Genomic DNA, 27,710 nt, shown 5'->3' on the forward strand with positions numbered 1-27,710 from the left:
CAATTTTAGCCTTCTTCCCTGTCCCTGCTGAAGCAAAGCAGGCCCAAACCATGATGCTACCACCACCATGTTTGACAGTGGGGATGGTTTGTTCAGGTTGATGAGCTGTGTAGCTTTTACGCCAAACATATCATTTGGCATTGTGCCCAAAGTTCGATTTTGGTTTCATCTGACCAGAGCACCTTCTTCCACATGTTTGGTGTCTCCCAGGTGGCTTGTGGCAAACTGTAAACAACACTTTTTATGGACATCTTTGAGAAATGGCTTTCTTCTTGCCACTCTTCCATAAAGGCCAGATTTGTGCAGTGTAAAGGAGGCTTTACACGCTGCGATATCGCTAGCGATTTATCGTCGGGGTCACGGTGTTTGTGACGCACATCCGGTGTCGTTAGCGACATTGCAGTGTGTGACACGTACGAGTGACTTTAACCCCTTCACAACCATGGACGGAAAGATCCGTCCTTGTGCCCTGGGCCTTAACGACCAAGGATGGATCTTTCCGTCATGGCGGAATCGTGGCACCGGAGCCTCCGGTGACTGCAATATGTTAACATAAACCGCAGATTCGGGGAGGAGGGGACCTGTTCCTGACCTCAGGAGGGGTGGTGCCTCCTCCCCGGACCTACGGAGGCTGTGATTGGCTGACGAACGCCGCTCAACCAATCACAGCCACTGTAATGTTCCAGCCGTTTAAAATGACTGAAACATTGAAATCCAGCCCTGGCCAGTGCAGCTGTAGCACTGGCCATTGGCTGGAGCTGGGTGACCTCACTGGATCACCCTCCCCCAGCTCCAGTAGCTCTGATTGGAGAGATCGGCCTTGTGACCGATTTCTCCAATCACAGTGGACCTGTTGCCGGTGACTGCCCCCATCAGCTTCACTTGTCATCCCTGCAGCACGCCAGCACACTGAGCACAGTGAGTGTACACAGTGCAATGGCAGGGCGACAAGCTCCGGTCCCATGCTGTTATGAGACCGGAGCATGGGACCCGGAAGTTGCCGCGCTGCCATTGCACTGTATGAAACCGGCGAAAAGCGTCCCGATCCACCGCCGCCGCCGCTGCCCTCCGCGATCTGCCACCTGTCTCCCCGATCTCCTGCCCGCACCCTCACCCCCACACCTCCCGATCCGCTGCCCCCGCCGCCCTCCATCTGCCACAGTGCCACCGCTCCCCCCAATCTGCTGCCCGGCCCCTCACCCCTCGTGATCGTTGCCCGGCCCCTCACCTCCGTGATGTGCTGCACGATCCCTGTCCTCCTCCATCTGTCATAGTGCCACCGCTCCCTCCGATCTGCTGCCCGGCCCCTCCCCCTCGTGATCGGTGCCTGCCCCCTCCCCTCCGTGATGTGCTGCACAATCCCTGTCCTCCTCCATCTGTAATAGTGCCACCGCTCTCTCCGATCGCTGCCCGGCCCCTCCCCCTCGTGATCGGTGCCCGCCCCCTCCCCTCCGTGATGTGCTGCTCGCCCCCTCCCCTCCGTGATGTGCTGCTCGCCCCCTTCCCTACGTGATGTGCTGCACGCTCCCCCCACCTCTCACCCCCGTGGTCAGCTACCCGCCCCCTCCCCTGTCACCGCTATGATGTGTGCTCCCACACCTGTCACCGCCATGATGTGTCCTCCCTCCCCTGTCACCCCCGTGATGTGTGCTCCCTCCCCTGTCACTGCCGTGATGTGTGCTCCCTCACCTGTCACCCCCGTGATCTGTGCTCCCTCACCTGTCACCCCCGTGATCTGTGCTCCCTCCCCTGTCACCACCGTGATGTGCGCTCCCTCCCCTGTCACCGCCGTGATGTGCGCTCCCTCCCCTGTCACCGCCGTGATGTGTGCTCCCTCCCCTGTCACCGCCGTGATGTGTGCTCCCTCCCCTGTCACCCCCGTGATCTGTGCTCCCTCACCTGTCACCCCCGTGATCTGTGCTCCCTCACCTGTCACCCCCGTGATGTGCGCTCCCTCACCTGTCACCCCCGTGATGTGTGCTCCCTTACCTGTCACCCCCGTAATCTGTTCTCCCTCCCCTGTCACCCCCGTGATGTGTGCTCCCTCCCCTGTCACCCCCGTGATGTGTGCTCCCTCCCCTGTCACCGCCGTGATGTGCGCTCCCTCCCCTGTGACCGCCGTGATGTGCGCTCCCTCCCCTGTCACCGCCGTGATGTGTGCTCCCTCCCCTGTCACCGCCGTGATGTGTGCTCCCTCCCCTGTCACCGCCGTGATGTGTGCTCCCTCCCCTGTCACCCCCATGATCTGTGCTCCCTCACCTGTCACCCCCGTGATCTGTGCTCCCTCACCTGTCACCCCCGTGATGTGTGCTCCCTCCCCTGTCACCCCCGTGATCTGCTGTCCACTCTCCCTCCACCTCTCACCTCCGTGATCTGCGCTCTGCTCACCTGTCTCCCCCGTGATCTGCGCTCTTTCACCTCTCACCCCCGTGATCTGTGCTCCCTCACCTGTCACCCCGTGATCTGTGCTCCCTCACCTGTCACCCCCGTGATCTGCTGTCCGCTCTCCCTCACCTCTCACCCCCGTGATCTGTGCTCTGCTCACCTGTCTCCTCCGTGATCTGTGCTCTGCTCACCTGTCTCCTCCGTCATCTGCGCTGCGCTCCCTCCCCCACCTCTCACCCTCCCCGATCTGCTGCCTCCTTCATCTCCTGTGATCCAGCTGCCTAGATCCATCCTGTAGGGTAACTATCCCCAATCTCACCTCCCACTCCCCTTCCCACCCATCCCCCCACCCCCCATCCTCTGCCGCTCCTGCATCCACTGCGCCCTCTCCCATCCGCCCCTACCCTATCCCAGCCGCCATCTCACAATCACAGAAGCTCCCTTTATGTGCCGCTGCCCCCCCATCTGCTGCCGCCCCATCTGCCGCCCCCCCCCCATCTGCCGCTGTTTTTTTTTTTCTATGCCATGGGGGTCTAGTTTCCAAAATGGGGTCACATGTGGGGGAGCTCCACTGTTTCGGCACCTCAGGGGGTCTCCAAACAGCATGGAATACGCTAATTATCCCAGACAATTTTGCGTTTGAAACGTCAAATGACGCTCCTTGCCTTCCGAGCTCTGCTGTGCGCCCTAACATTTGAGTTCCACCACATATGAGGTATCTGCGTACTCAGGAGAAATTGCACAATACATTTTATGGTGCAATTTTTCCTGATACCCTTGTGAAAAAAAAGCTACCTGGTTGAAGTAACAATTTTGTGGTAAAAAAGATTTTTTTTATTTTCACGGCTCAACTCTATTAACTTTTGTGAAGCCCCCAGAGGCTCAAAGTGCTCAATAAACATCTAGATAAATTCCATGAGGGGTCTAGTTTCCAAAATGGGGTCACATGTGGGGGAGCTCCACTGTTTCGGCACCTCAGGGGGTCTCCAAACGCAACATGGAATACGCTAATTATCCCAGACAATTTTGCGTTTGAAACGTCAAATGACGCTCCTTGCCTTCCGAGCCCTGCTGTGCGCCCAAACATTTTATTTCCACCACATATGAGGTGTCTGTGTACTCAAGAGAAATTGCACAATACATTTTATGGTGCAATTTTTCCTGATACCCTTGTGAAAAAAAGCTACCTGGTAGAAGTAACAATTTTGTGGTAAAATTTTTTTTTTTTATTTTCACAGCTCAACTCTATTAACTTTTGTGAAGCCCTCAGAGGCTCAAACATCTAGATAAATTCCATGAGGGGTCTAGTTTCCAAAATGGGGTCACGTGTGGGGGAGCTCCACTGTTTCGGCACCTCAGGGGCTCTCCAAACGCAACATGGTGCGGCTAACGATTCCAGCTAATTTTATGTTCAAAAAAGTCAAATGGCGCTCCTTCCCTTCCGAGTCCTGCCGTGCACCCAAACAGTGGTTTTTCGCCACATATGAGGTATCTGCGTGTTCAGTAGAAATTGCCCAACAAATTTTGGGGGTTCATTTAATCCTGCTACCCTTGTGAATATGCAATATTTGAGGCTAAATTAACATTTTTGTTGCAAAAAGTAAAATGTTCATTTTTTCCTTCCACATTGCTTTAGTTACTGTGAAGCACCTGAAGGGTTAATAACCTTCTTGAATGTGGTTTTGAGTAGCCTGAGGGGTGCCGTTTTTGGAATGGTGTCACTTTTGGGTGTTCTGTGTCATGTAGACCTTTCAAAATCGCTTCAAATGTGATGTGGCCCCTAAAAAAAGTGGCTTTGTAAATTTTGTTGTAAAAATGAGAAATTGCTCATAAACTTTGAACCCCTATAACTTCCTTAAATTTTTTTTTTTTTTTCCAAAATTGTTCTGATGTAAAGTAGACATGTGGGAAATGTTATTTATTAATTATTTTGTGTCATATGTCTCGTTGGTTTTAGAGCATAAAAATTCAAAGTTTGAAAATTACAAAATTTTCAAAATTTTCGCGAAATTTCCATTTTTTTCACAAAGAAATGCAAAAAATATCGGCCTAAATTTACCACTATCATGAAGCCCAATATGTCACGAAAAAACAATCTCAGAATCACCGGGATCCGCTGACGCGTTCCAGAGTTATAACCTCATAAAGTGACACTGGTCAGAATTGCAAAAAATGGCCTGGTCTTTAGGGTCAAAATAGGCTTGGGGCTGAAGGGGTTAAACGATTGCAAAAGAGACAAAAATCGTTGGTTTTGGAGAGGTCGTCCAAAAAACAAATATCGTTGTCTGCTTAGTAGCGATGTTGTTCCTCGTTCCTGCGGCATCACACATCACTATGTGTGACACCGCAGGAGCGACGAACATCTCCTTACCTGCGTCCACCGGCAATGCAGAAGGAAGGAGGTGGGCGGGATGTTATATCCCGCTCATCTCCGCCCCTCCTCTGCTCTTGGACGGCTGACGTGTGACGTCGCTATGATGCCGCATGAACCGCCTCCTTAGAAAGGTGGCGGATCGCCGGCCAGAGCGACGTCGCTGACCAGGTATGTGTGTGTGACGCTGCCGTAGCAATAATGTTCGCTACGGCAGCAATCACACAATATCGCACACACGACGGGGGTGGGTGCTATCACGCGCAACATCGCTAGCAATTGTTAGCGATGTAGCGGCGTGTAAAGCACCCATAAAAGGGTGCTTAAAGGGTGCTTTACAGGCTGCGACATCGCTAGCCATTGCTAGCGATGTTGCACACGATAGCACCCGCCCCCGTCGTCTGTGCGGTATTGTGTGATCGGTGCCGTAGTGAACATTATTGCTACGGCAGCGTCACATGCCCATACCTGGTCAGCGATGTCGCTCTGGCCGGCGATCAGCCTCCTTTCTAAGGGGGCGGTTCATGCGGCATCATAGCGACGTCACTAAGCGGCCACCCAATAGCAAATGAGGGGCGGAGATGAGTAGCTGGAAAATGCCGCCCACCTCCTTCCTTCCACATTGCCAGTGGACGGAGGTAAGGAGATGTTCCTCGCTCCTGCGGTGTCACACATAGCGATATGTGGTGCCTCAGGAACGAGGAAGAACATTGCTACTAAGCAGACAATGATATTTGGTTTTTGGACGACCTCTCCAAAACCAACGATTTTTGTCTCATTTGCGATCGTTTAAGGTCGCTCGTATGTGTCACACGCTGTGATGTCGCTAACGACGCCGGATGTGCATCACAAACACCGTGACCCCAACGATAAATCGTTAGCGATATCGCAGCGTTTAAAGCCCCCTTAAGACTGATTGTTGTCCTATGGACACATTCTCCCGCCTCAGCTGTAAACCTCTGCACTTCATCCAGAGTGATCATGGGCCTCTTGGCTGCATCTCTGATCAGTCTTCTCTTTGTTTGAGATGAAAGTTTGGATGGACGGCCGGGTCTTGGTAGATTTGCAGTGGTATGATACTCCTTCCATTTCAATATGATCGCTTGCACAGTGCTTCTTGGGATGTTTAAAGTTTTGGAAATCTTTTTGTAACCAAATCCGGCTTTAAACTTCTCCACAACATTATCACGGACCTGCCTGTTGTGTTCCTTGGTCTTAATGATGCTCTCTGTGCTTTAAACAGAACACTGAGACTATCACAGAGCAGGTGCATTTATACATGTTAGGGCCAGGTGGACGGGCAGACCCAGGAGGTGGATCCACTGGGCTGAACACCTCACCGAGGGCAAGGTGCCCGGTAGCCGGAGCACTACAGGTAGCAGGACAGTCCGTTCAGAGAAGTGTAGAAGTCCCTGGGACCACGGAGTCACTGAAGGTAGTCCGGGTGACGGAGCTCAGGTTCGGAGGCCGAGATGACGTCAGGCAGAGTCCGGAACCGACGGAGCGAGAAGACGGGTCACCACAGGGATCGGAGATGGTATGAACTTGACAGGATGGCAGACCATCACCGTTCGGGTATCGTCAGAACCGGTTGGCGAGGCAGGAGCGGCTCTAGGAGAGAGATAGGTTAGTATACCACAAAACACAAGGAGACCTGACTCCTAGCTTAGCAAAACACGAAGAACAGGCCCCGCCCACTTGGAAAGGATCTCCCTATATACCCTGTACCTGATTCTTCAATATCCTGTTGGAGGACACTGGCCCTTTAAGAGAGGGTCAATGACCGCGCGCGCGCCCTAATGTGCATGCGCGAGGCCCGGGTGCCAGAAGCCAGAGCAGGGAGCGGTGAACAGGAGGCTGGAGAGCCGGGCTGGAGCAGGGTTGCCGATGGGCGCCGGGAGCGGGGACCAGGCTGCCTGGGGACCGCAGGTGATGGGGCATGGAGGCTGTGGAGCGGGGGACGCCTGGCAGAGGAGCCGGGAAGTGAGGCAGGGGAGCCGGGGAGCGTGGCAGGGAAGCCGGGAAGCGAGGCAGGGGAGCCGGAGAGCGTGGCCGGGGAGCCGGGGAGCGTGACAGTACCCCCTCCCCACGCCCCCCTCCCCGCAACCGGGACAGGAAGGCACGTATCAGGGGAGTACCCACATTCTCCCGGGGTTCCCAGGACCTATCCTCAGGACCATACCCTGCCCAGTCCACCAGGAAGAACTGTCGGCCCCGCACGGTTTTCATGGCCACGATATCCCTTACCGCATAGATGATATCATCAGCAATAGGAGGAGAAGCAGAACTGGCAGCAGCGGAGAAGGGACCAAGAACAACCGGCTTGAGCAGGGAGACGTGGAAGGAGTTGGGTATCCTCATCGTGGCCGGGAGCTGCAGCTTGTAGGAGACCTCATTTATTTTGCTGAGGACTTTAAACGGCCCGATGTAGCGAGGGCCCAGCTTGTATGATGGTAGCTTCAATCGGACGTACTTGGAAGCAAGCCAGACCAGATCTCCTGGAGAGAAACACGGAGGATCCAGACGCCTCTTGTCCGCGTGTCTCTTCATCCGCAGGGAAGCACGTCCAAGGGACGTCTTGACAGAGTCCCAAATTGTCGTAAAGTCACGGACTACAGCATCAGCAACAGGGACATCCAAGGAAGAGGATACAGGTAAAGGGACGGAAGGCTGAAGTCCGTAAATGACGTGTAAGGGAGAGCTGGAGGAGGACTCACTGACGTGGTGGTTATGGGAGAATTCAGCCCAAGGAAGAAGCGTGGACCAGTCGTTGTGATGGGCGTTAACGTAGTGACGTAAGAAGGAGGTCAAGATCTGATTGACTCGTTCCACTTGGCCATTCGACTGAGGATGGTAGGCTGAAGAAAAGTCCAGAGTCACTCCCAGATGTTTGCAGAGGGCCCTCCAGAAGCGGGAGGTAAACTGAGTTCCTCTGTCGGACACAATGTGTGATGGAAAGCCATGCAACCGGAAGATGTGCTGTATGTAAGCGTCAGCGAGTTCCTGGGCAGAGGGCAGTCCAGCCATAGGGACGAAATGAGACATTTTGGAGAACCGATCCACCACGACCCATATGACTGTGTGTCCGGAAGACAGGGGCAAGTCCGTAATAAAGTCCATTGCAATGTGTTGCCACGGAACGGAGGGTATAGGCAGAGGCAGAAGATGACCATATGGCAGGTGTTTGGGCGTCTTGTTCCTGGCACAAGAGGAGCAGGCTGAGACAAAAGAAGCGACGTCCGTGCGAAGGGATGGCCACCAGTAGTGACGTACAATTGTACTCCATGTTTTCTTCTGACCAGCATGGCCGGCTATTTTTGAGGCATGGCCCCAGTGCAACACTTTTTGCCTGTCAGTCTCAGAGACATAGGTCTTCCTGGGCGGTATCTGGGCCAGGGTGACAGGGGCCACCGGAATGATTTTACTAGGGGAGAGGATGGGCTGGGATGTCTCCTCCTCCTGCTCCATGGGCATGAATGACCTGGACAAGGCATCTGCTCGTACATTCTTGTCCGCGGGTCGAAAATGGAGCTGAAAATCGAACCTGGCAAAGAACAAGGACCACCTGGATTGCCGTGGGTTCAGTCGCTGAGCGGACCGCAGGTATTCCAGGTTCTTGTGGTCCGTGTAAATGATCACGGGGTACACTGCTCCCTCCAGAAGGTAGCGCCATTCCTCCAGAGCCAGTTTGACTGCCAATAGCTCTCGGTCACCGATGGTGTAGTTGCGTTTAGGCGCTGAGAAGCTCTTGGAGTAGAAACCGCAAGTAACCATCTTCCCGGAGGAGGACTTCTGCATGAGCACTGCTCCGGCTCCCGAGGAGGAGGCATCCACCTCCAAGGTGAACTGTCGGTTTAACTCAGGACGGTGGAGCACAGGGGAAGAAGCAAATGCCTATTTCAGGGAGCCAAACGCGGCGTCGGCCGCAGGTGACCAGTCCTTTGGATTAGCCCCCTTCTTGGTCAAGGCGGAGAGAGGTGCAGTCAGAGCAGAGAAGTGAAGGATGAACTGACGGTAATAGTTTGCGAATCCCAGAAAGCGTTGGATTGCCTTCAGTCCGGAAGGAGGGGGCCAGTTGAGAATGGAAGAGACCTTCTCCGGGTCTATCTGCAGACCGGTATCGGAGATTACGTAACCCAGGAAGGGAAGAGAAGACTGCTCGAAGACACACTTCTCGTACTTGGCGTACAGACGATTCTCTCTCAGTCTTTGTAGTACCAGCTGCACGTTCTCTCTGTGGGTCTGGAGGTCCGGAGAGAAGACCAGGATATCATCAAGATACACCAACTCACAGACGTAGAGAAGGTCCTGGAACACGTCGTTCACCAATTCCTGAAAGACTGCTGGTGCGTTACAGAGGCCGAAGGGCATCACACAGTATTCATAGTGCCCATCGCGAGTATTGAATGCGGTCTTCCATTCGTCCCCAGAGCGGATGCGGACCAGGTTGTAGGCACCCCGAACATCCAACTTGGTAAACACACGAGCTCCTCTAAGCCGATCAAACAATTCGGGGATGAGCGGCAGGGGGTATTTATTTTTCACGGTGATTTGGTTCAATCCTCGGTAGTCAATGCATGGGCGTAGGTCACCCTCTTTCTTCTTAACGAAGAAGAAGCCTGCTCCCGCAGGAGAGGAGGATCTCCGAATGAATCCCCTTGCCAGATTCTCCGTGATGTAGGCAGACATGGCCCTTGTTTCAGCAGGAGACAGCGGATATATCCGTCCTCGAGGTGGTGTAGTTCCCGGGAGTAGGTCGATGGCACAGTCATAAGGACGATGTGGCGGAAGTACCTCTGACTCCTTTTTATCAAAGACGTCCGCGAAGGACCAATAGGCCAATGGCAGTCCCGGTAGGAGGTCGTCGGATGGGCTGTATAGTCTTCAGACAGTTCTCGTGGCAAGAGGAGCCCCATCGGGTGATTTCACCAGTACCCCAGCTGACTGACGGTTCGTGTGTCCGTAACCAGGGGAGTCCCAGCAGGATTTGATGAGAAATGTGTGGGAGGCCGTAGAGAGCGATGTTCTCGGTGTGCAGGGCACCGATACGCAGTTCCACCGGCTTGGTGATCCACGAGATGGTGTGAGAGAGAGGTCTCCCATCTACAGAGGCAATCACGAGGGGTTTGTCGAGCGGAGTAACAGGCACCTGGTACTTGTCCACCGTGGCCTGCAGGATGAAATTGCCTGCTGCCCCGGAATCGAGGTACGCCTCGGCCATGAACCGCGTCTCTCCCGTTGTCACTTGAACAGTCCACGTAACCGGGTCTGAGAGAGTCCCAGCACCTAGGGTGGCCTCTCCTACCAACCCTAGGCTTTGGAGTTTCCCGGCCTCTCTGGACAGGAGCGTAGAAGGTGTGTGCCCTCTCCGCAGTAGAAGCAGAGGCTCTTGGCGAGCCGTTCTGCTCGGCGTTGTTCGGACTGCCGCAAATGGTCAATCTGCATGGGCTCGTGGACAGAGACACCAGACGACGCTGACTGAAGTACGGCGGGCTTCTGCGGAGGAGAGGAATGCCGTATCGGACGTCTCTCACGGGACACCTCTTTGGATCGTTCCTGGAATCTGAGGTCCACGCGGGTGGCTAGTGCGATCAGGGCATCCAGGGTGGAAGGAACATCGCGGACTGCCAGCTCGTCCTTAATATGGCTGGAGAGTCCTTCCCAGAAGGCGGCGGTGAGGGCTTCATTGTTCCACCCCAATTCTGAGGCCAAAGTGCGGAAGCGGATGGCATACTGCCCCACCGTCATGGTCCCCTGACGTAGCCTGAGGAGTGATGAGGCGGAAGCGGCGGCACGTCCGGGTTCGTCAAAGGTGTTTCTAAACGCCTGCAGGAAGTCTTGGATGTTAGTGGTCACAGGGTCCTCCTTCTCCCACAAGGGGTTCATCCAGGCCAGTGCCTCACCCTCTAGATGCGACATCACAAACGCCACCTTGGCTTGGTCGGAGGCAAACAAGTGCGGAAGCAGCTTGAAATGGAGGGAGCACTGGTTTAGGAATCCTCTGCAGGTCTTGGGATCTCCGGCATATCGGGGTGGAGAGGCCAGGCGGAGTTTAGAAGCTTCCGAGGTAGCCGCCACGGGAACCGTGGCCGTGGACTGTGCAGTAGTAACATGAGATGCCAGGGACGTGGCAGATGCTTGCAGCGTGTGCAGGCGGGTATCCACCGAGGACATGAAGGCCAGCATGCGGGACTGGGTCTCGCGCTGTCGTACGAGTTCCTGCTGCAGGGTGCCCAGCTGGGCCGCTAGTGCTTCGGCGGGATCCATGGCCTGTTCTTACTGTTAGGGCCAGGTGGACGGGCAGACCCAGGAGGTGGATCCACTGGGCTGAACACCTCACCGAGGGCAAGGTGCCCGGTAGCCGGAGCACTACAGGTAGCAGGACAGTCCGTTCAGAGGAGTGTAGAAGTCCCTGGGACCACGGAGTCACTGAAGGTAGTCCGGGTGACGGAGCTCAGGTTCGGAGGCCGAGATGACGTCAGGCAGAGTCCGGAACCGACGGAGCGAGAAGACGGGTCACCACAGGGATCGGAGATGGTATGATCTTGACGGGATGGCAGACCGTCACCGTTCGGGGTTCGGGTATCGTCAGAACCGGTTGGCGAGGCAGGAGCGGCTCTAGGAGAGAGATAGGTAAGTATACCACAAAACACAATGAGACCTGACTCCTAGCTTAGCAAAACACGAAGAACAGGCCCCGCCCACTTGGAAAGGATCTCCCTATATACCCTGTACCTGATTCTTCAATATCCTGTTGGAGGACACTGGCCCTTTAAGAGAGGGTCAATGACCGCGCGCGCGCCCTAATGCGCATGCGCGAGGCCCGGGTGCCAGAAGCCAGTGCAGGGAGCGGTGAACAGGAGGCTGGAGAGCCGGGCTGGAGCAGGGTTGCCGACGGGCGCCGGGAGCGGGGACCAGGCAGAGGAGCCGGGAAGTGAGGCAGGGGAGCCGGGGAGCGTGGCAGGGGAGCCGGGAAGCGAGGCAGGGGAGCCGGAGAGCGTGGCCGGGGAGCCGGGGAGCGTGACAATACAGAGACTTGATTACACATAGGTGGATTATATTTATTATCATTAGTCATTTAGGACCATTCAGAGATCCTCAATGAACTTCTGGAGTGAGTTTGCTGCACTGAAAGAAAAGGGGATGAATAATATTGAACACACCCCAATTTTCAGTTTATTATGTTTTACAAACGTTTAAAATAAGCAATAAATTTCGTTCTACTTCACAATTGTGTCCTACTTGTTGATTCTTCACCATAACATTAACATTTTTATCTTTGTTTGAAGCCTGAAATGTGGGAAAAGGTTGAAAAATTTCAAGGGAGCCGAATACTTTTGCAAGGCACAGTAGCTTTTAGAAGTCAAGCTAATGACAGTAATATCAGTAGTTTTAGGTTAATTGTACAATTAATTTTAGCAAGTTGAGATGTTATTAACAAAAATTATCTAAACCGAAAATGAAAACAAAATTTGCAATTTTTTGACAATTTATGCCATTTATCACATCATCAACTATAGCATTGTAATGTTGCAGATCAAAATTTTGTATTTGTTGCACAAACTACAAATCCCCTTTTGAGCATTTAATTAGGATAAAGGTCATTTGTATTTAGTATTATATATAACCCAGTCAATATACCTCTTGTTGTTTGGCAAGGAAGGCATCGATGAGGTTCCTCTGATTATTCACATCCAGTTCTTTCTCCTTTCTTGTGAATGTCTCCCTTATAAAATTCTGCATATTTTTGTGGTTTGCAAATATTTTATTGTGAACCCCTGGGAGCCAGCCAATCAGCGTAGGAAAACTGTTGTACAACTTGATAAAAGAGCAATAACATTTTTCAATCAACACAGATATATGTTAAAAAAGAGTTTGTTGGAGTGGAATAACTTTTACACTGTTCTGGTCAAAAAGTGTCACGACCGGCCGATTTTGCGTTTTCTGGGAGTTTTTTGTCACCATTATTTTTCCAGGAGACGTAACTTTTTTATTTTTCAGTCAATATGGTCATGTGAGGGCTCGTTTTTTTACAGAACGAGTTGTCCTTTTAAATGAAACAGTGAGTTTTACCATATAGTGTGCTGGAAAAATGGCAACAAAAATTCCAAATGCGGAAAAATTGCAAACAAAAGTGCGATTGCACTATTGTTTTTGAGATATTTTATTCAATGTGTTTACTATATGGTAAATCTGATTTGTCAGTGTGATGCCTCAGGTCGGTGTGAGTTTTTAGACATCAAAGATGAGTAGGTTTATTTTTATCCAAAGGGTTAAAAAAAAATCAGAAGTTTGTCCGAAAAAAGTGGCGTACGTTTTGCGCCATTTTCGGTGGCCAATAGCGTTCTCATTTTTCAGGACCTATGGCTCAGTGATAACTTATTTTTTGTGTCTCGAGCTGATGTTTTAACGTTACCATTTTTGTACAGATGCTATGTTTTGATCTCCTGTTATTGCATTTTGCACAAAATTTGTGGCGACCAAAAAACGTAATTTTGGTTTTTGGAAATTTTTTGCCACTACGCCTTTACTGTTCAGATTAATTGATTTTCTATTTTGATAGATCGGTCATTTCTCAACCCGGCTATACCAAATAAATGTGTATATTTTTTATTTTTTAACCCTTTAATTTTCAATGGGGCAAAAGGGGGGTGATTTGAACTTTTAGGTTTTTTATTTTTCAAACCTTTTTTCTAAACCTTTTTTTTATTCTTCTAGTTCTGCTAGTGACTACAAGGATCAGCTACACAGCTGTGAACACCAGATATACTTATCTTCTATCTGACACAGCTCTCGGCCGGGTGAGACAGAAAGTGAGTCGTGTGAGCTACAGGAGTCATCACATGACCCTGTGCTACCATCACAACCACTGGATTCACGTGATTACGTCTTGTGACTTCTGGTATCGGCCTGTAAGTAAACTTTTAGCGCAATTGCGATTATAACGGTGCTGTCATATATTGACAGTGCCATTTTACAGGGTTAAAAGGCACGGGCAAAACGTGATTCCACTCGTGCCTGGCAGGCACACATGTCAGCTGTACAAATCAACTGACATGTATGCTGATCGCCTCAGGCTGCTTGCAGCAGCCCATGGGGATTAACACTATGACTGCTGGGACATAATTTTACCACCCGCGGTCATTAAGGGGTTAATGCACTCTGTTATTTACATGTACTATTACTATTTATTTACTTACGGTATGGTATTTTCTCATTAGCATAAAAATCTAGGATATAAGCTATGTTCTGTATCCATCAGAAAAACTTACCTTGACAATAATATTGTCTGCAACGCTGAGATTTTCATTGATTAGTCTCATGAGCTTCAGGACTGTAGGGTCATCATATTCATATCTATGATCCATCAATATGGACACAATTATATTGGCCACTGCAGCATTTATAATGGTTTGGTTATTAAAGGGTTTTCCTGAAAATAGGAAAAAAAATATAGCAAGGATATGATCGAGTTATGAAAATGCATTGGTGATTCCTAAAAAGATTCATCAAGAACTTTAAATATGCTTCCAATATCCTATTTATGAGATCCTGACTAGTGATTGTCGAACCCCCCCCAATGTTTGGGATCGGGAGCCTCGCCCGAACTTTTTGTAAAGTTTGAATTCGGGGCCGGAAATAACGTGAACTTGCGTCCGAACCCTGAGCTTGAACCTTACAGTTATGGGATGTGGTGTAAAATAAACAATATAGTTAAAGCAAACATTGTCATTATACTTACCGTTCCCGCGATGCATGATGCAGACCCACTCAGCCGCTGTCTCCCGGCCGATTTTGCTTCTGGGTCCGATCATTAACTTCCAGTGGTATTTATTGCACTGCTCATCACTTGGCAGTCTTTGGCTTTTTTCGGCCGTGTTTTTTGCAGTGACATCAGGGTTCACTCGAGTCAATAGCTTAGCCATGGACTCAACTGAACTTTGACTGTCACTGTCAGCCTGCTTCTCGCTCTGTAGAGACGCTTGTCTGTATAGAGCGATGAAGCAGAGTTGACATTGCTATCCCTCTGGATTAAGTCGGACTAAGGATTTTTTTTTATAATAAAGATGGAGTCTCTAAATGTTTTTTTTTTTGTTTTATTTCTAATAAAAAAAAATTCTGTGTTGTGTTTTTCTTTTTACTGTTTACTAGAAATTCATGGTAGCCATGTCTAATTTGGTGTGACACCTTGAATTTCTTGCTTAGTACCAACTGAAAATACAAAGCTGGTATTAAACCCTTTATTACCCAGCGTGCTATCGCGATCAGGGCCACTGGACAGGCAGAGTAAAGAGCCTGGAAATGGCGCTAAAAAAACATTTGTCATTTCCAGGGGTGGCTGGAGGCTGTAGTGTTTAGTGTGGGGGGCCCAGAATGCTTGACCCTTACCACGCTGAGAATCGCAGCCCCCAGCTGCCTGGTTTTACCTTACTGTCGAGCAAAATACAGCAGAAGCCCACACATTTTTTTTTTTATTTAATTATTTTTTTATTAAAAAATAAATTAATGGGCTTTCCTGTATTTTGATTCTCAGCGCAGATAAAGTGGACAGCTACTGTCTGATACCCCCCGCGGCCTGGCTTTACCTTGGCTGGCAATCAAAATTCAGAGATGCCCAATATTTTTTTAAATTATTTTAAAAAATGTAGAAAAAAAAATTGTGTGGGCTCCCACCATATTTCGATGGCCAGCCAGGTAAAACCAAGCAGTGGGGGGCTGGAACCTACAGCGCAGGGAGACCCAAGCAGTCTGGGCCTCCCCCGCTGCGAATTGCAGCCCCCAGCCACCCCAGAAAATGGCGCATTCATAGAAGCGTTATTTTCTGCTGCTTTACCCAGGTCATCCAGAGGCCCTGATAGTTGTGGCAAGCTGGATAATAAAGGGTTTAGGAGCAGCTTTTTATTGTCAGCTGGTACTAAGCCCAAAATTCATAGTGTCACGCCAAATTAGACATGGCCACCATGAATTTCTATTAAACAGTAAAAAAAACACAACACATAAAAAAATTATTAGAAACAAAACAAAAGAACATTTAGAGACTCCATCTTTAATATAAAAAAAATCCTTAGTCCAACGTAGTCCTCAGGGAGAGCAATGTTAGCTCTGCTTCAACGCTCTGTACAGACAAGCATTATTACAGAGTGAGAAGCAGGCTGAGGGTATGACTGCTGGGAGTGTCACATTGGTATCACCTGGCATGGAGCTGCACAGAAATACATGCAGCCAACCCGCTCTTGTAAGGAGAGTGTGCGGCCATGCCGGGTGATGCAATGTGAGACTTGTGCGACTCTTACGCATGTGGAATCATATGAAATCAGGGAGTGCAATGTCACCTCTGCTTTATCGCTCTACACAGATAAGCGTCTCTACAGAGCGAGAAGTAGGCTGACACTGACAGTGACAGTCAAAGTTCAATCGAGTTTATCAAGTTGTTTATAATAGAACTGGGGGTCTAGCGAGGATAATGATGATTATGGTGGACCCCCCCATCTGGGAGTCTCACCCGCAGAACCCCACTTCTAGTATAATCAACTCCATGCCCATGTGGACTTAGAAAAATAATGTTGCTTCCTCATATCAGCTATATTGACAGAAGCCCCGCCCCTTCTGGTCACATGGGCATGACATAAGCAAAAGTCCTTCTAGCCACTACCGTTGCAAGGAATATGTAGTAGTTGTGGAGCCAGAAGCAACAGCATCGACAGGGACAGCATCTCCAGTGAGTACCCACAGTGTGTGCAATGACAGGAGGTCATCGGAGTATTTAATGAACACGGATGACCTCCTGACGATATCGGCATGACACCAGTGCTACCAGGTGTCATGGAGTTGTCATCAGGAGGTCATCCGAGTTAAAGGTATAAAGGCACGGATTAAGGCTCGGGTTCGATAAAAGCTCGCGAGTGCACCCCTTGCTCGGCTCGCCAAGCCACTGCAGGTTCGTTTGTCTCTAGTCCTAGCCACTCTCATTTCAGTGGCTGGACACAGTTGCACCACCCAGAACGTCTTCATCCCAACACCTCCTCTATCACGACTGTCACCAATAGGGTACAGTTCCACTTGCGTTTTGCATGGACAAGTGCAATCGATAAAACATCAGACTGCACTCACACCAGTGCAAAACTAAGGGGCAATGTCCATCTGTGATTGATTTCTCATGCCATAATGGCATGCGGAATGAATCGCAGCATGCTGCGTTTGGCAGTGAGTCTCAGCTCCATACAAGTCTATCGGTGCATGTGAAATATTACACTGTACTCGCATGTAATCCGACCAGAGTGTGAAATATGAAGATACAGGCCAGGGAGGAGATGGGGAGAAAGTGTTCCTTCCCTCTTCTCCACACCTGTGATGCAATCGCAAGATCACATCACAGTTGAAGTACCCTCGGCTGATGCTCGCAGCAGAGGGTCATTAGCGTATCGCTACCGATGCTCTTGCATCGGAAGTTATACGCTGGTGGAACCATACCCATAAAATGAATATGGAAACTTAAACAGATGTCTCAAGAACAGATCCTGAAGGAGATATGGCACTCTCATATTGGCCTAGAGAATGAAAGAATGACCAATGAGGTCAAAATAAATTTAAAACAAAAAAGGCATATTAGCTAGTGCACTGGTAAACACTAGAGATGAGCGAACCAGCCGCGGTTCGGCTCGAGTTCGGTTCGTCGAACGGAGGTCTCGTTCGAGTTCAGGTCGGCGAACGTTCGACGAACTGAACTCGAACCACATAGGAAACAATGACAGGCAATCACAAACACATAAAAACACCTAGAAAACACCCTCAAAGGTGTCCAAAAGGTGACAAACAACTCACAACAAAACACAAACACATGGGAAAGTGACAAGGACATATACTCATGCAAAAAACAAAAGAGCTGGACAAGGAAAAAGAGGAGGAGACACAGATATAGGCATGTCATGCCCTTCTAAAATCATGAAAAACACCGCAAGGTGACTCCAAGCGGAGTTCTCCCTTTTTTCCAAAAATTGGGCCACACACACACACACACACACACACACACACACCCACCCCATCAGTGGCAACATTTGTGCCCCAGTTGTACACTTCACAGCTAGATTTGCATCAAGCACATTCAATAATACGCCATACTTAACCGTTCCCAGGATGACCCTGGGGTAGGTAGATAAAGTCTTTGCTGAACCATGATTTGTTCATATTGGCTCCTTTTAAAAAACACAGCAAGCAAGGGTTACTCCAAGCGGAGTCTCCCATTTTTTACCAAAAATTGGGCCACACAGACACCCCATCAGTGGCTGCACTTGTGCCCTAGTTGCAAACAGGATGTTTTGATTTGCATCAAGCAGATTCCAAATCCACAAGCATTTACTCTCTCCAGGATGACACAGGGGTAGTAAATTCATTGTGGATCCATGACTTGTTCATTTTGATGAACGTTAGTCTGTCCACATTGTCACTGGATAGACGCGTGCACTTATCTGTCAGCACACACCCAGCAGCACTGAAGACATGTTCAGAGACAACGCTGGCAGCTGGACACGACAAAATCTCCAAGGCGTAAGTTGAGAGCTCTGGCCATTTTTCAAGATTTGAAGCCCAAAATGAGCAAGGCTCCATTTGCAAAGTCATGGCATCGATGTTCATTTGGAGATACTGTCGCGGGCGGAGGAGGGGACGCTGCGCTCTCCCACTGCTCGGGTCCAGCTGCCGCTGCTGCTGCGGCCTGCTGCTGCTCGGTGGCTCAAGCGATGGGCCGGATCCCGGGGACTCGAGCGGCGCTCCTCGCCAGTGAGTGAAAGGGGATTGGTTTTTGGGATTGTTTATTGTCCGTGACGCCACCCACGGTTGTGGTGATTGTATGGACACCACCGCTGCTCTGTATGGGGATCCCGGGAGCGGTGACAGGGAGCAGCAAAGTTGTTGGTTCTCCCCTCCGTGGGTAGGGGGTGGTCGTCCCGGGGCCCAGTGATGAGTTGGGGGATGAGGGATGGTGGGGCCGGTGCAGGGCTTGGTGGGTTGCAGGGACGCGGGGGCAGCGCTGTGCCTCACGGCACTGTGGTACTCACTCAGCCTGAGACGGGGACACAGTTCTCGGTAAAACACACGGCTGGAAAGACGGTTCCCACGGACGGCTGCTGTTGCTTTTCCCCAGTAGTTGACGGTGACGGTCCCTTTTCTGCACCTAAGTCTATGCTAGTAGCGATGGGTTCCCACCGGTAACCCGCTCCCCGGCTTGGATATGTGCCGGAGGAGCCCCTCTTTGCCCGCAGGCACTGGCCCTGAGAAAGTGGTGCCTTGGCGGTGGCGGTGTCTCTCTCTAACGGTTGGATTGTTGCCTTCAATCAGGACTTGGTTGCTGGGAGACCCAGAGTTCCCCTTCAATGACGGATTTGGCAAATTCACGGCGACTCCTAGCCTTGCCGGGATCCGAAATGCCCCTGCCAATGGTGCTGACTTCTCTTCGTATACCGCTTCGGTACCGCCGGGCCACCACCCGTCCACGGTCCTTTCGGCAACCTCCAAGCAGCCTCTCCTGCAGACGGTCACCGCCGTCTGCTAACCTTTCTGTTCTCAGTCCGGGGCACACACCCGTACCAACTTCAGGCCTCCTCAACTGTCACTTTCTCTTCCACCTTTATTCCTCTCTCTTGCTCCTCTACCACTTCCTTCTTCAACTCCAAACCTAATCTGCCTGGTTTTCCTGCCTCCAGGGCTGTGAACTCCTCGGTGGGCGGAGCCTGGTGTGAACATCAGCCCCTGGAGGAAGGCAACAAGGATTTCTGTGTAGCTTTGGTGTACCTATCCGGGGTGTAGGGTGTGGTGGTGTCATGACCTGTGACCCCTGGCTTGCCCAGGGCGTCACATTCCCCCTTAGCAAAATGCAGACCGTCCGCGGGCTGCCCGTCCAACACCGGTTTTATTTTTCTGAAAATATAAAAAAACACAAGACAAGTATAATAACTTCATCCCACAGCGGGAGGCACTTTTCTTAAACGTTACGGTAACATTTTTAACGGTTGCTGCTGCCGCTCTCTCCCACCCAAGTAACCTAGCCCTGATGCTGCCCCTAAGAAACAAGCAGCACCCCTTCACCCCAGTCCTGAACCAGTTACCCGAGCGGGATCTGTCCTTCCCCGGTTCCGGTGGTGGCTGGGCCCCAGCCTGTTCCACTGCGGGCCCTCCCTCCAACCTGCCTCTCCGGAGGCGGTAACGGCTGCTGCAACAAAACATTTTTATTTACATGCCACTAACGTTTGTGGTTGCCCTGCAAGTTCTCGGGCCTGTTCATAGGAGTTCCTATGCATAAACTGTGGATAGTCCCCACGGGAACAACAATGCCGGCAACGGCCGGTTCCAAATCACGGTGCTGACAATCAGGTTACTCCATCAGTTGATCACTTTCATTTTTTTTTCTTTCAAAACTTTTAAACACACACAGTTCCTCTCCCCCCGCCCTTTTAAAGAACGGTTTCCCTGTACCTAAGTGGGGGCCTACCTAGGTTGGTACGGGTGGACCTCCGGGGTCCGGTGTACATGGGGCTAGGCAGTGGGGCAGAGGGAACAATCAGTTCCTCCTCCCTGCTATTGTGTGGGGCAGGCGGAGGCATAGGGGAGCTGGGTACAGGTTCATCCCTGGGCACTGGCACTGACTCACGGTTGACCGCCTCCGTCACTTCTTCATCCACGGGTTGTGGGAACAGTATCACCGGAAGAATCACCGCGCCGTTCTGTGTAGGCCAGTCTGCTGGGAAGTCACCCATCACAGTGTGGATCACCTCTTTTGCCTTCTCTGCTGGTGGGGGAACCGGTACTTCAGCCGTCACCCTTAAGGCTGGTGGGCACCTTTTCAGATGGTCAAAGTGCCCCCTTGGTCACGACTGATTTGGTAGGCCTTCCCATCTTCCCATCCTGTGGGCTGTATGACGTACGGGGTTTGTTCCCATTGATCATCCAGCTTGTGGGTTCTCCTCTTCCGCTTCAGTACGACATCTCCGGGCTGAAAAGGGCCAGCAGACGCCTTTTGATTGAAGCGCTGCTCCTGCAGTTCCCGACTCCGACTCAAGTTCTTCTCAACATATTCTTGAATCTGCCGGTATTGTACCCTCCGCCGAGTTTCCCATTCAGCTGTCGAAGGGAGTGCTTCTGGGGCCTCCAATCCCATTTCCAGGTCCACCGGCAGTCGGCCGGGGCGAGCCCTCATCAGATATGCTGGGGTGCACTTCGTTGAGCTGGACGGGATGTTGTTGTACATATCGACCAAGTCGGGTAGCTTCTCTGGCCACAGGTTCCGCTCTTCCAGCGGTAACGTCTTGAGGAGTCCCAGGACCAAGTGGTTCATCTTCTTACACATGCTGTTGGTCTGGGCATGGTAAGGGGTGGTCCGGATCTTCTTGCAGCCATACAACTGGCAGAACTCATGGAACACCTCTGCTTCAAAAGCCGGGCCTTGGTCAGTAAGCACTTTCTCTGGGTATCCATGTGGTCGGCAGAAATAAGCCTGGAACGCTCTAGCGGCAGTACGACCAGTTAGGTCCTTGACTGGGACCACCACCATGAACCTCAAATAGTGGTCTACCATGGTCAACACGTAGGCGTACCCACTTCGGCTGGGGGTGAGCTTTGCATGGTCCAGGGCGACCAGCTCCAGCGGAAGATGTGTAATGATCGTGTATAGGGGCGCCTTCTGGCTGGCCTCGTCCTTCCTCTTCAGCGTGCAAGGACCGCACTCTCGGCACCAGGCCTCTACAGACTCCCGCATCCCACTCCAATAGAACCGCTCTCTCAACAGCATCTCCAGCTTCTTCCATCCGAAGTGTCCGGCACCATCATGGTATGCCTGCAGAACAGTGGGCACATCAGCTTGGGGAATAACCAACTGGCGAATTTTCTCATGAGTCTTCGGGTTGATCAGCTCACGGTACAACTTCCCTTGATGTAGATACAGCCGGTTCCGTTCCTTCCAAAAGCGTTGGGCTTCAGCTGGGGCGGCAGGGTCCATCCCAACAGCGCCTCGTTCCACCAGGGTCTTGACTAGGCGGACAGCGGGTGCCTGGTTTTGTGCTTCCTGCCACTCCTGACTGGGCAGTGGATCCAGGTTCACCCGTTGTTGGTGGACATGTACCCTCTCAGTTGGTGGCTGGTGAAATGCAGGCAACTCGATCTCTTCGAGGTCATCATCCTCGCACCCTTCTTCTGACAAGTGGGGCATCCGAGAGAGTGCATCAGCATTAATGTTGACACGACCAGCCCTGTATTTGATTGTGAAGTCATAGTTGGCTAGCCTGGCCACCCACCGCTGCTCCAACGTGCCCAACTTGGCCGTGTCCAGGTGAGTCAACGGATTGTTATCCGTGAAAGTGGTGAATTTTGCTGCGGCCAAGTAGTGGCGTAACCGCTCGGTGATAGCCCATACCAATGCCAGGAGCTTGAGCTTGAAGGAGCTGTAGTTCTCAGGGTTCCTTTCAGTTGGCCGGAGCTTCCGGCTAGCATAAGCAATCACTTTTTCCTTCCCATCCTGGACCTGGGACAGGACTGCCCCCAATCCCACATTGCTGGCGTCTGTGTAGAGGATGAATGGGCAGCCGTAGTCAGGGTACGCTAGGACCTCTTCTCCGGTCAAGGCCACTTTCAGCTGGCGTAAGGATTCCCCATGCCCTTCTTCCCACACCAGTGGGACTCCGATGGGTCTACCACCCTTGGTCTGCCCCACGAGGAGATCTTGCATGGGGGCAGCCATCTTCATGTACCCCTTGATAAAGCGTCGGTAGTACCCCACCAGACCCAGAAACTGCCTTACCTCCCTCACTGTGGTTGGTCTTAGCCAGCCCTGGATGGCAGTGATCTTCTCAGGGTTGGGGGCGACACCTTCTGCACTCACTACATGCCCCAGGTACTGCACTCTGGGTTTCAGCAGGTGACACTTAGAGGGCTTCAACCTCATCCCGTACTTGGCAAGGGACGCGAACACCTCGGCCAGGTGCTCCAGATGGGCTTCATACGTCTGGGAGTACACAATCACATCATCCAAGTATAACAGGACGGTCTCGAAGTTTAGATGTCCCAGACAGCACTCCAGCCGTTGGAAGGTTCCAGGGGCGTTGCACAGCCTGAACGGCATACTATTGAATTCACAGAGCCCCATTGGGGTGGTGAAGGCAGTTTTCTCCCGGTCCTCCGGTGCCACTGCCACTTGCCAGTACCCACTGGTGAGGTCGAGGGTAGAGAAGTAATTCGCAGTCCTCAGTGCGGCCAAAGACTCTTCGATACGGGGCAGTGGATAAGCATCTTTATGCGTTATCTGGTTAATCTTCTGGTAGTCCACACACATCCGCAGGGTGCCATCCTTCTTCTTGACCAGTACCAACGGGGCGGCCCAGGGACTACAGCTGTCCCGAATAACCCCTGCCTCTTTCATGTTTCTCAACATATCTTTGGCGCATTGGTAATGTGCAGGGGGAATAGGCCTGTACCTCTCTTTGATAGGGGGGTGCTCACCGGTGGGGATGTGGTGTTGGACCCCTTTGATCTGCCCTAAGTCTAATGGATGTTTGCTGAAAACTTGCTCATACTCCTGCACCACCCTGTATACCCCTTCTTTGTGATGTGTAGGGGTATCGTCAGTGCCCACGTGTAGCTTTTGGTGCCACTCATTTAACTCCCCTTGGGGCGGGTGAGTGCTGGTAGTAGGTGGGGAGACTGGGGGAGCTGCCTCGTGGATGGTGTGGGGATCCAGGGTGAGCAACTTGGCAAGGGTGGCATACCGGGGAAGCCTGACTTCTTCCTCCCCACAGTTCAGCACCCTCACGGGCACTCTCCCCTTCTTTACATCTACCACCCCTCGGGCGGCCATTACGGTGGGCCAGTGTTCGGAGGGCATGGGCTCTATCATGGCAGGGTAGTCACGCCCCTGAGGCCCTACTGCCGCTCTACACCAAATCATCATCTCACTCCTAGGGGGTACAATCAACGGAGCAGCATCCATCACTCTCACTCCACCAATCTCTCCTCCTGTTGAGCTTACATGCTGGCGGTACATCAAGGCTCGGATCTCACGCTGCACAGCTCTCTGTCGGCTCCCCGCCGCCGTGGCGGCCAGCTGCTGCAGTAGGGCCAACACATCACCCATACAGTGCTCCATCACATTGGTTCCTAGCACTATCTTCGGGTTATGGTCACTGGGTTCATTCATGATCACAATCATACCCTGGTGTTGCAGTTCAGCTTGCCCCACTGTCATAGCCACTTGTTTATACCCCACTTGGGTCAATGGGAGTCCATCAGCAGCAATCAGTGTTATACTAGTATCTGGGGGTGCCAGCTCGTCTGTCCCCCAATACCGCTGGTATAATGTGTATGGTATGGTGGTTACCTGTGATCCAGTGTCCAAGAGAGCCATTACCGGTATGCCGTCCACAGCCACTGGGATGATGGGCCGGGCCCCGATATACCGGTCCCGCCAGTCTGGGGGGCCACGGGGTTCTACTCCTGAGGATTGGCCCGTGGCCCCAGGGGTTGCTCATTTAACGGGCACTGTCGGAAGTAATGGCCAGGCTTGCTGCACTTGTAGCAGGTTGGAGATCTGTTCTGTGAGTTGTTAGCACTTCTCCGCTGCATCCAGGGAACATCCTCAGGGCTGTCGGCGAGCTGTATCCTGGTTGGAGGCTGGGATCTGGTCAAAGGTTGGAGTGCAGCGAGAATCTTGGCGAGGTCTCCGTCCATGCGGCGGACCTGGGCTGCCAGTTCTTCCATTGTCCTGCTGGGAGCTGTAGGCATTGGAGAGGCTGGTGGGGCAGGGGCCACCACGACGGGGGCCGTCTCAATTGGCCACGGGGCTGGCGCTGAGATTTCTGAAGCTGGGGGTTGAAGTGCTTTAATGGCCCGTTCCTTTAACACAGCAAAGTCCACATCAGGGTGTTCCAGGGCCCACAGCCGGAGCTGTTTGCGATCCTCAGAGGACCTCATCCCCTGCACAAATTGCTCTACTAACATCTTGTTGCTGTCCGCCTCATTGATAGTGTCTACCCGCTTTAGGGTGCGAAGGGCGGTTTGCAGATGTAAAGCGTAGTCCCGAATGCTATCCACGGACCGTTGCCGGCACTGGTAAAACTGCATCCTCAGCTCAGCTTCGGTACGGGTCTAAAAGGCAGTCTGTAGCTTCTCAAAGATGGTGTCTACAGAGAACCAGTCCCCTCGTCCCAGGTCTCCGCTTCCTGCTCAGCCGCGCCGGTTAGCTGGCCCAGCACTACCGCTGCACGTTGCTTATCGGTCAGGGGGTACAATTCCAGAAGCGGATTAAGATTTTTCCGGAAGACCTGTAAAGCATCAGGTTTCCCGTCATACTGTGGTAGCCAGGTAGCTCCGGGCACATAGGGCAAGGAGAACGGCATCACCTGAGCGAGAGCGGGGGCCGCGGCACCTCCTGCCAGCACGGCCGGGACCTGGGAAGGCCCATTCCCATCCATGGGTGCCACTGCGGCTGCGACCACCACTCCTCCAGCGGCTCCGTCGGGCGCAGACATCTTGTTTCCGTCCCCCTTAGCCTCTTTCCGGCCCCTCCTCTATCGGGGCGGGGTTTTGGCCTTCGCGCCTCCGCTACTCGAGAAGACGCTCGAGCGGGAACTCTTCGCGCCAAAGATGGCGACTTCTGAAATTTTCCGGCTGGACACCTCCGGCGGTCACATGGCGCACCTCTAACCGTTCTTTCTTCCTCTGACATCTCCCCCCAACCTCTTTCAACTGAAATTTGACCAAGGTCACCCTCATCCGCTGAGTCTTCCATTTCCATGGACAGTTCGTCCTGCATTTCTTCATGTTCTCCTGTACCTTCCTCAACATTTCGCCTGCTACCATGCGCCCTTGTTGATCCCTGTCCCCCATGGTCCCATGCCTGCCGCATTGGTGATGATGAACGTCTGGACCTTGGTGATGTTGTTGTGTCTTGCACATATGAATCCTCCTGTAGTTCCTCCCCTTCCTGTTGTCCCACCCCCGACTCCGAATAGTGTTTAGCGTGTGCTCCAGCATGTAAATGACTGGAATTTTCATGCTGATAATGGCATTGTCAGCGCTAAACATATTCGTCGCCATGTCGAAACTGTGCAGAAGGGTACACAGGTCCTTGATCTGAGACCACTCCATCAGGGTGATCTGCCCCACCTCTGCATCTCGTTGGCCCAGGCTATACATCATGACGTATTGCACCAGGGCTCGGCGGTGCTGCCACAGTTGCTGTAACATGTGGAGAGTTGAATTCCAGCGTGTCGCCACATCGCATTTCAGGGGATGAACCGGCAGGCCGAAAGACTTCTGGAGCGATGCAAGTCGCTCAGCTGCGGCGGTTGAACGGCGGAAGTGAGCAGACAGTTTTCATGCCATGGTCAGAAGGCCATCTAGGCCGGGATAGTGTGTTAAAAATTGCTGGACAACAAGGTTCAACACGTGAGCCATACAAGGCACGTGTGTCACCTTGCCCAGGCGAAGGGCCGCACCCAGGTTTGCAGCATTGTCGCACACGGCCTTACCAGGCTGCAGGTGAGTGGAGACTACCATTTATTAAACTCAGTCTCCAGAGCTGCCCACAACTCAGCCGCTGTGTGACTCCTATTTGCAAGACATGTCAAGCTAAAGACTGCCTGATGCCGTTGGGCTCTGCTGCCAGCATAGTAATGAGGGGTGCGTGATTCCTTCTGCGCAGTGAGAACGCTGGTGGCCTGACCAGGCAGGCTTGGGGCGGAGGTGGAGGACCCAGATGAGGTGGAGGAGGCAGAAGCAGTGGCGGAACTTGGACAGACAGAGAATTGACACACAAGTCGTGGGGATGGCAAGACTTGTGCAGCAGACCCTTCACCATCTATCACCATAGTTACCCAGTGCCCAGTCAGCGACATGTAACGTCCCTGTCCATGCTTACTGGTCCAAGTATCGGTGGTGAAATGCACCCGTTGACACACAGAGTTTCTCAAGGAAGCGGTGATGTTGTGTGTGACATGCTGGTGTAGCACGGGCACACCTTTCTTAGAGAAGTAGTGGCGACTGGGCATCTGGTACTGGGGCACAGCGACAGACATAAGGTCTCTAAAATCCTGTGTGTCCACCAGGCGGAAAGGCAGCATTTCGGTAGCCAAGAGCTTACAGAGGGATAAAGTCAACCTCTTAGCTTTGTCATGGGTCGCAGGAAATGGCCTTTTATTTGCCCACATCTGAGGGACAGAGATCTGGCTGCTGTGTGTAGACGGTGTTGAGTAGGGTGTCCCTGGAAAAATGCAGCTTTGTGAGGAAAGTGCAGGCGTAGACATGATGTTGCCTTCATCCAACGTTGGTGCTATCGATGTCTGAGAGAGCTGTACACACGCACTCGTTTCCCCTTCCAAACCAACTGACAACCTACCAAGCAAACTACCTGTTGCGGTTACAGTGGTGGAAGTTGTGCGTGAAAAACCAGGTGTGACAGCTGTCCGCATAGTCCTAGAAGATGAAGAGCGCGCGGATGCACTGGAAGGAGCAGGCGGTGGATGGTTCGCTCCGCTAGGCCGCATTGCAGCACGGTGAGCTTCCCACTGGGACATATGATATTTATTCATGTGACGATTCATGGAAGAAGTTGTCAAACTGCTGAGGTTTTGCCCTCTACTAACAGAATCACGACAAATTTTACAGATCACATAATTTGGGCGATCTTTTGCTATGTCAAAAAAGGACCAGGCTAGGCAAGGCTTAGAGGGCATGCGACCTGCTGAGCCCCCCCAACTAGTGCTCAGAGGCAGAGTGGTGGCTGAGGATGCAGTTGTAGACATGCTACCAGTGCTCCGACTCTGTCCAGGAAGGTGCAAGGTAACTTCGTCGTCGGTTGCATCCTCCTCCACCGCCTCCATTGACCTCCTCGAGTGCCTGACTGTGGGTTGACAGTAGGTGGGATCTAGAACTTCCTCATCAATTGTTGTGTTTGCACTCCCCTCACCTTCAGACC

The 27,710-nt window shown here is 52.1% G+C and overlaps 1 protein-coding gene across 1 annotated transcript in view; it reads right to left on the reverse strand.

Annotated features, from left to right (window-relative positions):
• The window catches only part of LOC142297011 (cytochrome P450 2C23-like), a 103,626-nt gene that overhangs the window by 21,802 nt on the left and 54,114 nt on the right, over window positions 1–27,710 (reverse strand). The window contains exons 5-6 of the mRNA XM_075341220.1: window positions 14,029–14,189; window positions 12,398–12,574 (exon numbers count right to left, since the gene is read on the reverse strand). Coding sequence (XP_075197335.1) covers window positions 12,398–12,574; window positions 14,029–14,189 — 338 coding nt within the window. The remainder of the gene's footprint in view (window positions 1–12,397; window positions 12,575–14,028; window positions 14,190–27,710) is intronic.

The sequence above is a fragment of the Anomaloglossus baeobatrachus genome, chromosome 3 (assembly GCF_048569485.1).
Source record: "Anomaloglossus baeobatrachus isolate aAnoBae1 chromosome 3, aAnoBae1.hap1, whole genome shotgun sequence".
Lineage (NCBI taxonomy): Eukaryota > Metazoa > Chordata > Amphibia > Anura > Aromobatidae > Anomaloglossus > Anomaloglossus baeobatrachus.